At 36.6% G+C, this 16,069-nt stretch overlaps 4 protein-coding genes across 4 annotated transcripts; all 4 read left to right on the forward strand.

Moving 5' to 3' along the window:
* Window positions 1–1,593: 1,593 nt before the first annotated feature.
* Window positions 1,594–2,861, forward strand: LOC113587117 (olfactory receptor 52B2-like). Its single transcript, XM_027025635.3, has one exon. It carries the CDS (start codon window positions 1,609–1,611, stop codon window positions 2,545–2,547), a length of 939 nt encoding a protein of 312 aa, XP_026881436.2. The 5' UTR covers window positions 1,594–1,608; the 3' UTR covers window positions 2,548–2,861.
* Window positions 2,862–3,609: 748 nt separating this feature from the next.
* On the forward strand, window positions 3,610–5,292 carry LOC113587116 (olfactory receptor 51I2-like). Its single transcript, XM_035534347.2, has one exon. It carries the CDS (start codon window positions 3,834–3,836, stop codon window positions 4,776–4,778), a length of 945 nt encoding a protein of 314 aa, XP_035390240.1. The 5' UTR covers window positions 3,610–3,833; the 3' UTR covers window positions 4,779–5,292.
* Window positions 5,293–6,970: 1,678 nt separating this feature from the next.
* Window positions 6,971–13,598, forward strand: LOC113587115 (olfactory receptor 52B2-like). The gene is made up of 2 exons (XM_081700479.1): window positions 6,971–7,614; window positions 13,307–13,598. The coding sequence occupies exons 1-2, from the start codon at window positions 6,971–6,973 to the stop codon at window positions 13,596–13,598; spliced, it is 936 nt and encodes a 311-aa protein (XP_081556605.1).
* A 954-nt stretch (window positions 13,599–14,552) lies between these two features.
* Window positions 14,553–16,010, forward strand: LOC113587133 (olfactory receptor 51I2-like). Its single transcript, XM_027025664.3, has one exon. It carries the CDS (start codon window positions 14,736–14,738, stop codon window positions 15,699–15,701), a length of 966 nt encoding a protein of 321 aa, XP_026881465.3. The 5' UTR covers window positions 14,553–14,735; the 3' UTR covers window positions 15,702–16,010.
* The last annotated feature ends 59 nt before the right edge of the window (window positions 16,011–16,069 follow it).

A 16,069-nucleotide genomic window follows, 5' to 3' on the forward strand; every position in this document is an offset into this window, starting at 1 on the left:
ATGTTGACTAATTATTGATTTTTCATCAAATCCCAACTTTGGTTGACCCTAAAATGTGACATTAGCAGGTTATTAGACTGTCTTGTGCAGAATAATCTGTTAAGTAAAATTGGCAAAATATTTCAATATGTCAAAAATTGTGATCAGTATTGGTCAATCACTGATCAGCAGGTTTGTCTCAGGTTTAGCACTGACCAATCATAATGAAACCTAAATGTCATGTCTCATTAAGGATTCTCTTAGATTCCCTGAAGTTTCAGAATATTTGTCACTGGTGGGGCACTGTTGAAGAAAATTACATACATCTCCTACATATTTTCATGAACATAATATTGGATTCAAATGATTCTTTGCAACTTTGCAATTACAAGTGTTTTTAACTTGTAAGAAAAATCTGTAGACTTGAATTATTTACAAAAAATGTTTGCATTCTGTACTGTTTTGTGCTTCGTGCTTACTTTCCTATTTTGTAAAGTGACCTTTTGTCTTTTTGTATGGCAATACATAAAGCTAATCTTCATTTATTTATTAAAATTTTTTTACTCTGTTTCTTTTCAGATATCAATGTAGTCCGTTCATTGCATTGCCCAGGTATTTTACCTGGCACTGGTAAAACATTTTTCTGGCTTTTGGGTTATATTGTATATCATACTAAAAGATCATAGTGATCATTAACAGGAATACTTCAAAGCAGATTAACATCTCCACTATCTTGTTTTTAATCTAGGCCCCCACAAAAGACACTGTAGGAATGTAACATGTAATACAAAAGGAATGTAACATGTGACACCAACAGTTCAACGCATCACAATAAAACACAAATCGCCAGCAATTGATAGTTCATATAAATTCTTTTGCACAAAATCATACCACAAAAGCAACTGTAAATCAGGTAGTAGCTATATTTACAAATGAGGTCTGTTTGTCAAAGTCCATGTAAAAATGGTCCAAGTAAGAAATCCAGAATGGAATAAGCACTCTGAGGTTTAGTAAAGCATATGTTTGTGAGTCCTTTATTTCTTAATATACTAACTATTTGTGTTTCCATGTTTGGATCATGCATTCAGGATTAGAGCATGCATTTTCTTGGGCAGAAACAAGTCAGCTCAAATTGCATAAATATTATTTTGGCTTGTATTTCAGTAATATCAAACTGAACATGTGCTTATTTGTTATTTAATTGAGTTTTATGAGAGTATTCTCTGAATCTGCAGAGCACCAAGTCTTCTAGAGTCACATTATATCCCCTCCCAGAGTAACCACGAAACTGAGCACTGGGGAATGGAAAAAGCTTGTCATCTAATGTCTGACTTATAAAAACAGCACTCAAGGACAAACTATATTAACATTTCATCTTCTGAAATGATTTTAAGATGTATGGCCCTATTTCTCTATTTCTCTACTGAGCTAATTGTTGTTACAGGTGCGAAGCTTTTTTGGTAAAGGCCCACTCTGGGTAAGCAACCTTCTTACTATTTAAAAAAAAATAAAAAATTAATCTAAAATGTAAATGTCTACATAAGGCACTATTTGTCAAAGTATTCTGTGTGTGCATTTTCCCACTCTGTTGTAGGTTTATTAAAATGCGACACATACGAGGACCTTAACATGGCTACTAATTTTTCCATATATACTACTCTTCTGACAATGGAACCATTGGACATCCTACCATCAAATATTTTTCCAACATTTATTTTTGGAACCCTTACATATTGTGCTATTTTGCTTTTTAATATGACAATATTGATAACAATTGTTCTGAACCAGAACCTTCACAAACCTATGTATGTACTGTTGTTTAACTTGCCAATCAATGACATAGTAGGGGCAACATCCTTCTTCCCTCAGCTGGTGTCTGATATATTGTCACAGAATACAACAATCACCTACTCTGCTTGTTTCCTGCAAGCTTTCCTGGTACACATATATGGAGCTGGGTCTCTTCTCATTCTCACTGCTATGGCTTATGATAGATACATTGCCATTTGTTGTCCACTAAAGTACAACACCTTGATGTGCCCAAATAACGTGTTGAAAATAATAACAATAATATGGATCCTAGACTTTAGTCTGATTGGTTTACTACTTGCCCTGAACTTCCGCAAAGAGATCTGTGGCACTAAAATAGCAGATATGTACTGCAATAATCCATCTTTGATGAAGCTTGTATGTGGGGACATCCAGTTGAATAACTACTATGGACTGTTTATAACAGTTTTTTTACAAGGTGTGTCATTGCTGTTAGTGTTATTTACATATATCCAGATCTTAATTACTTGCATGTTCAAAAGGCAGTCAGATGCAAAGCACAAGGCAATCCAGACCTGTGGCACACACCTAATTGTTTTTTTATTTTTGGAGATCAATGCATTTTTCACCCTAATTTCTCACAGACTAGATAAGGTATCCCCATCCACAAGAAGAGCGTTTGGTGTTTCAGTTATGATATTTCCTCCTTTTCTTAATCCTCTTATATATGGATTGAAAACAAAGGAAATTCGACAGAAGATCATTTTCTACTTCCAAAAGAAGATATCCCCAGCATAAAGAGGAACTACCTGCCAGCGTGATGTCTAATAATATTAGTTACTGCCATCTTCATAAAGGTTTCAACAGCTTAAAAACATATTTATAAAATAATTAGATCACTTTCTCTCTTCTGTAATGTAATGGTCTTTCTTTATTATATTTTTAATATATAGTTTTATATTGATAAGGTTTTTAAGTACATGTACAAGATTTCACACTTCTATGAATCTTAAGAATTTGGAGAATCTGAATATCTTTAATGACATCAGTTATTGAGTGATGTGGTCTACCATTCTTGGTAAAGTAAGAAAAAATTAAGTAAGAATGTAGAGCTACTAACAAATATATATTTTAAGATTCGTAAGCCCTGGTATCAAAATAAAATTATATATTTATCTCATTGTGCTGATCTTAGAAAATATATTAAGAAAATTTACTAGCTAAAATATCTAAGGGAGCCAATATTTATTGTGGTAAATAAACCTTGACAACCAATAGATCACTGTGTAATTAATCCAGAAAATCAGGCATGCTAACCTAACTGCCATAACTGTTTTTTTTTGTTGTTTTGTTTTGTTTGTTTTTTACTGCTTTGTCAATAAAAACGTTTTAAAAAAGACATTGACCAGTTTGAAAATCAAATGTCATCATAGTGTGTCTGCAAATGTAAACGTTTGTGAAGCATGTTCATAAGAACAAAATTATATTACTGGGTGGACCTGTAAGAAAAGAAAACTAGAATGAGGAAGAATGCTGAATGTTTGTAGATTTCTGTCACATAATATAATTTTTACCATGAGAAGGTATCCATAGAAACATACCACTCATCTCTTATTGTGACTTAGAACAAATAATGTTTTGAGATGATTTTCCTAATATTAAGACCAATGATCTGAATTATATGTTTTCTGTGTGCTTTGCATGTTTTGGAACTGACACACAGACTCCCACTTGTTTAGGTCTCCCAAAGAGTGATTACACTGGGAGACTGTGCAGGTGGGATTTGGATTGGCTTTTAATGTCTGAAGTATAAAAATAACATGCAATACTAATATGCAGTTCATTTAGATGTCTGAAATGATGGACCTCTGATCTTTTTATATCATACAACATTAAACTTTGCTGCAAAGTATTTTTCCTAATACGTAATGTTAATCCATGTTACTTAATGTTAATTCATTCATGTCATCTGTGACTTATGCCTTGTAGGTATATACTTGTTATACATGCATCTGTCTACTTGCACTGCATAACATTTCTTACCCTCCACTGTAGGTTCTTCAAACTTTGAAACAAAGTTTGCAATGGATTATAACTTCTCCATATATGCAACATCTTTGACTTTGGAATCACTGGACCTGCTTCCATGTTATGTTTTGCCAGCATTCATATTTGGAATCCTTACATATGGTGTAATTTTGCTCTTTAATTTCATCATCCTGCTGACAATTGCTTTGAATCGCAAACTTCACAAGCCCATGTATATTCTGTTATTTAACTTGCCTGTAAATGACTTGATGGGCGCGACAACCTTTTTTCCTCAGCTGGTGTCTAGTATACTTTTGCAGACTAGAACAATAACCTACTCTGCATGTTTCATACAAGCTTTACTGGTACATCTATATGGGGTTGGGTCATTAGTCATTCTCAGTGCAATGGCTTATGACAGGTATGTTGCCATATGTTTCCCACTGAAATATAACTCTCTGATGTCCTCAAGTAACTTGCTGAAAATAATTATCATTATGTGGATGATAGATTGTATTCTCATTGGTTTTCTACTTGCTCTTAACTATCGCAAAGAGATTTGTAGCACAAAAATAGTAGATATTTTCTGCAATAATCCATCTTTAATGAGGCTCATTTGTGGGGACATAAAGTTGAATAACTATTTTGGTATGTTTACAATAGTTTTTGTCCAAGGTCTGTCACTGATGATAGTATTATTTACATACATTCAAATCTTATTTACTTGCATTTCCCGAAGGCAGTCAGATGCAAAAAGTAAAGCAATTCAGACGTGTGGTACACACCTAATGGTTTTCTTATGCTTTGAGTTTAATATACTCTTTACTCTCATAGCTCACAGATTTGAGAATTCATCTCCAAACTTACGAAAGGCCTTTGGTGCATCTGTAATGATATTTCCTCCTATTCTTAATCCTCTCATATATGGACTGAAAACTAAAGAAATTCGTCAAAACATTTTTTACTTTTTCCACAAAACATTCTGGACCAAAAAATTGTAAACCTAAGTGAGTAAAGAAAAATTTCCATGTGTGCAATTTTATAGCATCAATAGATAAATTGAATATTTCATTCTTTACTTTGGCTTGCGATTGTATTGTTGGGGCCTAGGATTTGAAAATAATGAAAGTAATGAATGACATGATGCATTTGCAGAACCTGTTTCATGTTATAAATGTTATATAAATGTTTGTTCATATATTTACATTTTATTGTAATATTACTCATCAAATATGTCACTATTCAGGTTTTCCCTAAATTTTGAATATTATACAACTGCTGATATTTCTTATTACTTAGCACTGTAAGTAGGACATACTGTAGGAATAAAAATTAAAAGGTGTAAAGTCCCCCTGCTTTCTTCCATAATTAATTTTTTTCACTAAGTAGAATTTCCATAGTTCAACTACATACTTAATTCTTGCACCAAACATGTTCTCACTGCAAGCCCTTGAGATTTTTGTATGTTTTAATTTGACACTTATACACAGCATGACAAGTACTAAATAATATTTCGTGATATATTTGATTTTGTTTTGTGTCATATTAATAATAATATAGTGTACCTTCATGAATACCATTTTACACAAATGCCTTGTGTATTTACATTCACAAAGCAATTAATGTAACAGGCCTTGGGTTCTGATATAACATGCAACTCTACACAATTATATATTTTGCCAACTACCTACAAATACCAACTCTTATTGATATTAATGATTCTTTGGCTCTAAAGGTCCTAATAAGAATGCAGTTTTGTCATTTTTTGAGGACTGAAACATAAAATATTACTTCTAATTTTAATAGAATATTTTTATCTATTTTTAACAGAATAATCTGTTAAGTAAAATTGGCAAAATATTTTGATATGTCAAAAATTGTAATCAGCATCGGTCAATCAGTGATCAGCAGATTTGTCTCAGGTTTAGCATTGACCAATCGTAATGAAACTTAAATGTCATGTCTCATTAAGGATTCTCTTAGATTCCCTAAAGTTTCAGAATATTTGTCACTAGTGGGGCACTATTCATGAAAATCACACATATCTCCTACATATTTTCATGAACATAATATTGGATTCAAATGATTCTTTGCAACTTTGCAATTACAAGTGTCTTTAACTTGTAAGAAAAATCTGTGGACTCAGTTATTAACAATAAATGTTTACATTATGTACTGTTTTGTGCTTTGCGCTTACTTTCTTATTTTGTAAAATTACCTTGTGTTTTTTATGGCAATATATAAAGCTAATCTTTTTTTAAAAATGTATTTATTTAATTTTAAAAAATGTATTCTGTTTTGTTTTTTTTTTTTCAGATTTTGATGTGATACTTTCATTGCATTGCCCAGGTATTTTACCTGGCATTGGCAAAATATGTTTCTGGCTTCTGGGCCATATTGTGCATCATAATATAAAATATCACAGTGGTATTATGTAATATCAAAAGGCATTTTCTTAAACTCAGAAAACCCCATGGCCATTGTCAATGCTTTCCTCGATCCTCGATTGTCATCTGCCTGCACTTAGCTGTATCTGCTAGTTAAATAATAATTGAGCTTGGTGTAGTCCATGCAGAAATGGAGTGAGTCATCAGTCTTAATAAGTAATAAGCCCAGGGACTGCTGCCTTCTGCAGCTAAGAGCTTCAGTAAATCACTTATTAACAGAAATAGTTCAAAGTAGAGTAGCATCTCCCCTATCTTGTTTTAATCTAGTCCTGCACAAAAGACACTGTAGGAATGTATCATGTAATACAAAAGGAATGTAACGTAACACACACAGTTCAACACAACACAGTAAGACACAATTCACCAGAAATCAACTGTTCATATAAATTCTGTTGCACAAAACCATACCACAAAAGCAACTATAAATCAGTTAGTAGCTATATTTACAAATGAGGTCTGTTGTCAAAGCATGCATTTTCTTAGGCAAAAACAAATCAGCTTAAGTTGCATCAATATTATTTTGGCTTGCATTTCAGTAATATCAGACTCAAAATATGCTTATTTGCCATTTAATTGAGTTTTATGAAAGTATTCTCTGAATAACCATGTAACCATGAAACTGAGCATTGGGGAATGGAATAGGCTTGTTGCCTAATGTCTGACTTATAAAAAGAGCACACAAGGACAAATTACATTAACACTCTGTTGTAGGTTTATTAAAACTTGATACATAAGGGGACCTTAACATGGCTACTTATTTTTCCATATATACTACTCTTCTGACAATGGAACCATTGGACATCCTACCATCAAATATTTTTCCAACATTTATTTTTGGAACCCTTACATATTGTGCTATTTTGCTTTTTAATATGACAATATTGATAACAATTGTTCTGAACCGGAACCTTTACAAAGCTATGTATGTACTGTGGTTTAATTTGACAATCAATGACATGGTAGGGGCAACATCCTTCTTCCCTCAGCTGGTGTCTGATATATTGTCACAGAATACAACAATCACCTACTCTGCTTGTTTCCTGCAAGCTTTCCTGGTACACATATATGGAGCTGGGTCTCTTCTCATTCTCACTGCTATGGTTTATGATAGATACATTGCCATTTGTTGTCCACTAAAGTACAACACCTTGATGTGCCCAAATAACGTGTTGAAAATAATCACAATAATATGGATCCTAGACTTTAGTCTGATTGGTTTACTACTTGCCCTGAACTTCCGCAAAGAGATCTGTGGCACTAACATAGCAGATATCTGCTGCAATAATCCATCTTTGATGAAGCTTGTATGTGGGGACATCCAGTTGAATAACTACTATGGACTGTTTATAACAGTTTTTTTACAAGGTGTGTCATTGCTGTTTGTGTTGTCATTGCTGTTTGCTCACTCTATACCCCACAAACCTACAACATGGTCAGCCACATGGAAATGCACCACATGTGAAGTACTCTATGCATTTTTCCATCAGTCATATTTCCATATATATATTATATATTCAAATATACACACATGCTGAGGTTCATTACTCTTTAACATACACATAATCCAAATGTTATTACCTCTTTCTATTAACATCCAACCAGGATGACTTCTGATAACACTTCTAGTGTTAACACTTCTAGAATTCTATTCTATATATAAGCTTCCTATAAGCTTCCAACGTCAGGAGGAATGATGACATCATGTATTTGCGTTCTCAACTGCTGTCGCGACACCCATGTTCTGCTTCAATCCACTTCGTATTTATCACCCGGTTTCACTCTCCCCTGCCCATCAGTCAGCATCCTCGTTGACTGTGCGGGACCTTCTAACCTTGTTCACAGCTTTTCTGAAGAATACTGTACCTAGATTAGCTAACATCTGTGAAACCATCATTGGGTCTATTGAACAAGATCTTACAACTGACCTGGGTTCACGATGCAGATTTGAATGTTGACCTGCATTAGTCCGCTTACTCCTATGCAGAACTGGACCAGGCAATACCTCTGGCTTTAGACTAAAGTCAGCAGTCACTTCCCCTGTATCTGCTGTATCTGGTTCAGAAAACGTCCTCACTGCTACATCCAGATTAGGATCCCCTGAGCCAATCTGATCCATATGACGACTCATGGCTGAAAGATTTGTGCCTACCAACATCACCCCTTCCTCAAGGTTCTCCAATTCAACCTGCAATTCATCCACAGGCACAGATTCCACGACTTGCTCTCGCTTTCCCCTCCAAGGGGCAGGACTAGGGGAATGAGTGCAGGGATGTATATCTACTCAATTAATTATTTTTATTGGTCCTCCCTCCACTGAGTCCACATTCATCCCCTGCACGTCCACTCCGCGAGAAGGAACAGCCTGCCAGGCATCCTGGATTTTGTTCCTGCCTGGGGGTCGATTCTTCACATACACACACTGACCTACATCAGTGGAGGGGCAGTACACTTTGTTCCTCTGAATGGCTATGCGTTCAGCTGCTTTCTGTTCAGAATAAGCTTTGGCTCTCTCATGTGCCTCTACTGGCACTGATGTATCGCTAGCCAATTGTGATTAGGCACAACTGCATCTCTTCCTAACAATGCATCAATCGGAAGATGAGGATCCATTCTCAACAGCAAGAAATATGAAGAATACGTTGTAGTCGCATGTGGAGTCACATTATATGCATAGGTCAATTCTGGTAAATGCTCTGGCCATCTGCGTTTCTTCTCTGGAGGAACATCCTGTTGAATTGCTCACTTTGGGCATTCTCAGTCAGGTGGGACGGTGTTGTGTGGCTTCTCTTAACCCCCTACAGCTTGCACAACTCTGCAATGACCTCGCTTTCAAAATTCCGGCCTTGGTCAGAGTGTAACTCCTCAAGCACGCCATAGTGAATAAACAACTCTTTTAATAGAATTTTTGCAGTCGTGTCAGCTTTTTGATCTCAGGTTGCAAAAGCCTGTGTGAACTTAATGAAAACATCTATAATTACTAAGACACTCTCTCTCCCATCAGATGCTGGTTCGAGTTGGGTAAAAATCTACAGCTACTACCTCCAATGGTCTGGTAGCTAGAAAAGACTACATGCGTGGATGTATTTTGGGATGAGGCATTTTGGTCAAAACACGACATTGGCATTTCTTTACCCACTGCTTGACCTCTTCATACACCCCTACCTAAAAACACCTACAGTATAGTAGTTGGAGCGTTCTCTCTATGCCCTGATGACCCATAGAGTCATGCACACTCTCAAGCAGTTGTGTATTCAACACTTCTTTCCCCTTTTCCACCAGGTTCTGAACACACTCAGCACCGGATCCTGTTGTTGAAAAACCACTAACTCATTCTTGGCATACCCAGGTACCAGGCTTCCCTCAGCCATATCTGTCTAACTTCACACCTCTCTATCTATCCTATCTCTAACTCTGGGTCAAGAGTAGTCCCTCTACTCGTTAAATTGCAAAAAGCCATACAGTTGTCATATTCACTATCCTCCGGATCAATCTCGGTCTCCCCTGCCGACGGGTACCTAGAGAGGGCATCTGCTGCAGCATTGCACCGACATGGACAGTACTGAACATCAAAGTCATATGCTGATAGCTGTGCAACCCATCATTGTTCAATGGCTCATAACTTTGCAGTATTCAGATGACATAGTGGGTTATTGTTCGTAACCACCAAGAACTTTGTGCTCAGCAGACTCCTAAATTTCTCTGTTATGGCCCATTTTAAGGCAAGGAGTTCCAACTTCATACTGCTGTAGTATTTATCATTTTTCTCAGCATTTCTTAACCTCTGACTCACATAAGCCATCACCCTTCTCGCTCCATCTTGCTGTTGATACAAGACAGCTCCCAAGCCCTGACTACTTGTGTCAGTCTTGACTAAAATCAGCAAAACTGAGCACAGGTGCACTAACCAGCTTCTCCTTTAAATGATCAAATGAAGCCTGACACTCTGTGTTCCACAGGCTTACCATCAGCTCATTCACTCTGGCTGAGGGGCCCATTTTCAGACAACAACTTACTAAATCATGTATGGGACCTGCGATCAGTGAAAATGGTTTGACAAATTATCTGCAGAGCCCCAAAAATGATCGCAGTGCTTTCAGCATCTTGGGCACCGGCCATTGTGCAACAGCAGACACCTTTCCTGGGTCTGTCGCTATACCTTCAGCTGAAATCTGATGTCCTAAAACGATAACCTTATCCTGGAGAAAATGACATTTCTCCACTTTCGCTTTAAGCCCTGTCTCCTGCAGCCGTCTCAACACTGTGTCTAACCTCTCCAAATGCTCTGGAAATGTCCTAGAAAGTACCAAAAATATTGTCCAAATATATGAGCATTATTTGGAAAATTAAGTCAGTCATGGTCACCTGCATCAACCGCTGAAACGCTGCTGGCCCATTGCAGACTCCCATAAGAGTCTAGGTTTTATGTTCATATAAACCAAAAGGAGTGGTGAATGCAGATTTATGCTGATCCCTTTCTTCAACGGCCACCTGATGATAACCACTAGTGAGATCAATAGTGGAGAAAAACCTCACTCCACGCAAAGCACCAAAACTCTCATCTATTCGTGGCAGAGGAAACCATCCACCTTCTGTACCACCACCACTGGTGAGGCATAGGAGCTAGAGCTGTCTTGAATAACTCCTTTTTCCAATATTGGAGAGATATAATTCTTGACTTCTTTATACTGAGTAGGTGGAATTCTATGGTATGGGAGGTTTACCAGCACGTCATCCACCAGCTTAATCTCATGTTTCACTGTCTACGCATACAGTAGATTGTCAGCTCCCACAGCAATAACATAAGCTTATTTGTCCTGCAATGCTTTTACCTTTTAGCTTCTTGTTCCATTGTGCCTCCTACATCTAGCTTACTCATTATGCAGGGTATAGCTGTCTGCTGATTCTGAGGGTTCTTTACCACTAGAAACCCACAATCTGGGATCTTCATTCCCATTGCCTCTACTTCCAACTCTAAATATCCTAAGTAGGGGATATCTAATCCATTAGCAGCTGTTAATCTGAGCCATCCTGCAGTTGCCAACATATCTCGTTTCCCCACCCAACTGCTGATGAAAAAACTCCTCCATCAGGCTGCTCACTTGGTTGCCTGTATCCAGTAAACATGAGGCGGTAACACCCCCGATTCTGACTTCCACTATGGGACAAGTCCCCACAGCTTGCTTTAATGTCTTACTGTGACAAGGTGCGGTCTTCGTGGGCACTGACCAAGGCACAAGAAGTTATCTCCACTTGCTCAGTGCTCTTACCTCTAGATTTAGAAGCCCTTGAGCTTACAGAGGGTTCCTCCCCACTCCACAAATAAGCCTCTTCATGCATTTCCACTTGCAAAGAAGAAGGCCTATCCCTCACATATCTACGGAGCTCTCTTCACAAAGTGGGATCACAAACCTCTTCCACAAACTGGTCTCTCAATATCTGTTTCATGTTAGATACCACATCAGGTGCCCTTACTAAGAGACTGTCACAAGAAATGTTAAAACTAAAGTAAGTCCTCTCCTTCTCACTGCTTACGGTTATTGAACTCGTGTAACATCTGCGGACCATTACATCTATCACCAAAGGCTTCCTGTAAGTATGTGAAAAGATCATAAACCTGATCAATTTTGCTATCGCTTCGTAACTGAATTTCTTCTAATGCAGCACTTCTCAGTAGTGACACAACAAAATCATACTGATCACTCACAGACTGATTTTGTACATGGAGCACATGCTCAACTTCTTCAATGATGTCCTCTACAGATCTCCCATCTCTAGCTAAATCACCAGAGAATGGTGCTATGTGTCATTCCCTTGGCACATAAACATATGAATGATCTGTGCCCTATGTAAAGAGTCATTAGTCTCCATGGTCATCACATGCTTTCTATTTAGTTCCTCAATCTGGGCTTGAATGTCTGTTACTCTTTCTTTGGCCATGACCAAGACTAGTTCCACACCTTCATCTAGATGTTCTGGCATTTTAGAAAGTTCTGTACATGCGAAACTTTGCAAAGGTTAATGTTTATGGCAATCCTCTGGACTCCATGAGGAAGAGTTTTTGTAGACAACCTTCTCTGTAGTTCCCTTGGCCTCTCAGACTGTGTTACTCCACAGTCCAATGGCTGGTTCCTCGCATGCCCTCTTCCACTCGCCTTGGCTCCTCGTCCACGATCGTCTCCGCTCCACCTTCTTCAGCACTACCACCCTATTGATCTGTGCCTCCCCACACATAAGCTGACATTAGGCTAACTGTCAGAACGACTACCCCACTCCTGGTATCACTTTGTAGTCGCTGGGGAAAGAAACCACACAGATGGCTTATGAACACTTTTGGGTCTTTATTCCAACAGATCCCACTGACTGGGATTTTGAAAAAGATTATAAGGAAAAAAAAACTTATAAACAGAAAATCACGTCAGTCTATTACAGGGGATACATAAACCTGGGACATCAAAAATGAAACATTCACCTCTCTGGTGAGCTTAAGTCAGGAACATGTAAACAAAATAAAGTTTTCACTCAGCTGCTTGTGCACAGCGCTACTCTACACAGTACTCACTTCCAACCTGCGAAACCCCTAAAAAATATTTCCCTCTCTCCATCAGACATGGTCCTAAATAGTCCACTCAAAACACTTCAACAAAATAACAAAACAAAATAACTTCTACCCAATGGAACTCGATCCTCCTAGCTATGCACACTCCCAGTACCCAACTTAGCATGATACCATGTGCTAACATGGAACAATCAACATACATGGGCCAAAACGCTACCATAAACCCTCACGGAATAATAGTGCCAACCTGTTGGAGTTTGAAACACGCAATAATCATACACTCCTGGACACATTTATACTCTACCGCATACCGAAATGTTCACACACTCACCTCTGCTCATACCCTTTGCTCTAGAAAACCTTTCCGTTGCTGACTTGGGCAGAATCTTACTTTGTACCCCACAAACCATCGTCAGCCACATGGAAACACGTCACATGTGAAGTACTTTATACATTTTCCCATCAGTCATATTTTCCATCAATATACTATATGGATCCAAACATACACACACCCGGTTGCATTTACATACATCCAAATCTTAATCACTTTCACCTTCAAAACTCAGTCAGATACAAAGTACAAGGTAATCCACATGTGGCACATACCTAATTGTTTTTTTTTATTCTTGGAGTTCAATGCATTTTTCACCCTAATTTCTCACAGATTTGATAAGGTATCCCCATCCACAAGAAGAGCGTTTGGTGTTTCAGTTATGATATTTCCTCCTTTCCTTAATCCTCTTATATATGGATTGAAAACAAAGGAAATTCGACAGAAGATCATTTTCTACTTCCAAAAGAAGATATCCCCAGCATAAAGAGGAATTACCTGCCAGTGTGATGTCTAATAATATTAGTTACTTCCATCTTCATAAAAGTTTCAACAGCTTAAAAAACATATTTAAAAATAATTGGATCATTTTCTTCTGCAATGTAATGGTCTTTCTTTATAATATGTTTAATATATGGTATATTTAATATATAGTATATATTTATAAGGTTTTTAAGTACATGTACAAGATTTCACACTTCTGTTAATCTGAAGAATTTGAAGAATCTGAATATTGTTAATGACATCAGATCCTGAATGATGTGTTGTATCATTCTAGGTAAAATAGCCAATAATTCTTGTGGTAAATAGACCTTGATAACCAATAGATCACTGTGTAATTAAACTAGTAAAGTATTGTCAGTGAAGTCCTTGTTTAGAAAATCAGGCATGCTAACCTAAATGCCATAACTTGTAATTTTTTTTCCTGCGTTATCAATGAAAAATGTTTAAAAAAGACATTGACCAGTTTAAATATCAAAGGTCATCATAGTGTGTTTGTAAATATAAACTTTTGTGAAGCATTTTAATAAGAACAAAATTGTATTATTGGGTGGGGCTGTAAGAAAACAAAACTAGAATGAGGAAGAATGCTGAAGGTTTGTAGCGTTTTGTCACATGATATAATTTCTACCAAGAGAAGGTATCCATAGAACACACAACCCATCACTTATTGTGACTTAGACAAACAAAGTTTTGAGAAAGAAATTCCTAATATTATGGCCAATTATCTAAATTATCTGTTTGCTGTGTGCTTTTATATAGTTTGGAACTGACACAGACACCCACTTGTTAGGTCTCCCCTAGAGACATTACACTGGAAGAAAGTGCAATTGGGATTTGGTTGGCTTTTAATGTCTGAAGTATAAAAATAACATGCAATACTAAAATGCATGTCTGAAATGATGGATCTCTGATCTTTTCCTCTCATACAATACTAAACTTTGCCAAGTATTCGTCCTAATACTAAATGAAAGTCTATGTTAATTATTGTTAATTCATTCATGTTATCAGTGACTTATGCTTTGCAGGTGTATTCTTGTTATACATGCATCTGTCTATTTGCTCTGCATAACATTTCTTACCCTCCACTGTAGGTTCTTCAAACTTTGAAACAAAGTTTGCAATGGATTATAACTTCTCCATATATGCAACATCTTTGACTTTGGAATCACTGGACCTGCTTCCATGTTATGTTTTGCCAGCATTCATATTTGGAATCCTTACATATGGTGTAATTTTGCTCTTTAATTTCATCATCCTGCTGACAATTGCTTTGAATCGCAAACTTCACAAGCCCATGTATATTCTGTTATTTAACTTGCCTGTAAATGACTTGATGGGCGCGACAGCCTTTTTTCCTCAGCTGGTGTCTAGTATACTTTTGCAGACTAGAACAATAACCTACTCTGCATGTTTCATACAAGCTTTACTGGTACATCTATATGGGGTTGGGTCATTAGTCATTCTCAGTGCAATGGCTTATGACAGGTATGTTGCCATATGTTTCCCACTGAAATATAACTCTCTGATGTCCTCAAGTAACTTGCTGAAAATAATTATCATTATGTGGATGATAGATTGTATTCTCATTGGTTTTCTACTTGCTCTTAACTATCGCAAAGAGATTTGTAGCACAAAAATAGTAGATATTTTCTGCAATAATCCATCTTTAATGAAACTCGTATGTGGGGACATAAATTCAAATAACTACTTTGGTCTTTTTGTTATGGTTTTTTCTCAAGGTCTGTCACTGATGATAGTATTATTTACATACATTCAAATCTTATTTACTTGCATTTCTCGAAGGCAGTCAGATGCTAAAAGAAAAGCAATTCAGACGTGTGGTACACACCTAATAGTTTTCTTATGTTTTGAGTTTTATGCACTCTTTGCTCTCATCGCTCACAGATTTGAGAATTCAGCTCCAAACTTACGAAAGGCCTTTGGAGTGTCAATAATGATATTTCCTCCTATTCTTAATCCTCTCATATATGGACTGAAAACTAAGGAAATTCGACAGAACATTTTTTACTTTTTCCACAAGAAAATTAAACCTAAGTGGGTAAAAAAAATAGATTTTTCTATGTGAAATTTTAGAACAACATATATAAACTGGGTCTTTTATTCTTAACTATGGCTTGTGATTGTATTGTTGGGGCCAAGGATATGACATCAGTGAAAGTAATGAATGAATTGATAATTTTGCAATGCACCAATTTCATGTTATAAATGTTATATAAATGTTTGTTCATATATTTACATTTTATTGTAATATTACTCATCAACTATGTCACTATTCAGGTTTTCCCTAATTTTGAATATTATACAACTGCTGATATTTTTTATTATTTAGCACTGTAAGCAGGACATGCTGTAGGAATAAAAAATTAAAAGGTGTAAAGTCCGTCTGCTTTCTTCCATGATTTTTTTTTCACTAAGTAGAATTTCCCTAGTTCA

This window comes from Electrophorus electricus, chromosome 17, assembly GCF_041902795.1.
Source record: "Electrophorus electricus isolate QZ-2024a chromosome 17, ASM4190279v1, whole genome shotgun sequence".
Taxonomy (NCBI): domain Eukaryota; kingdom Metazoa; phylum Chordata; class Actinopteri; order Gymnotiformes; family Gymnotidae; genus Electrophorus; species Electrophorus electricus.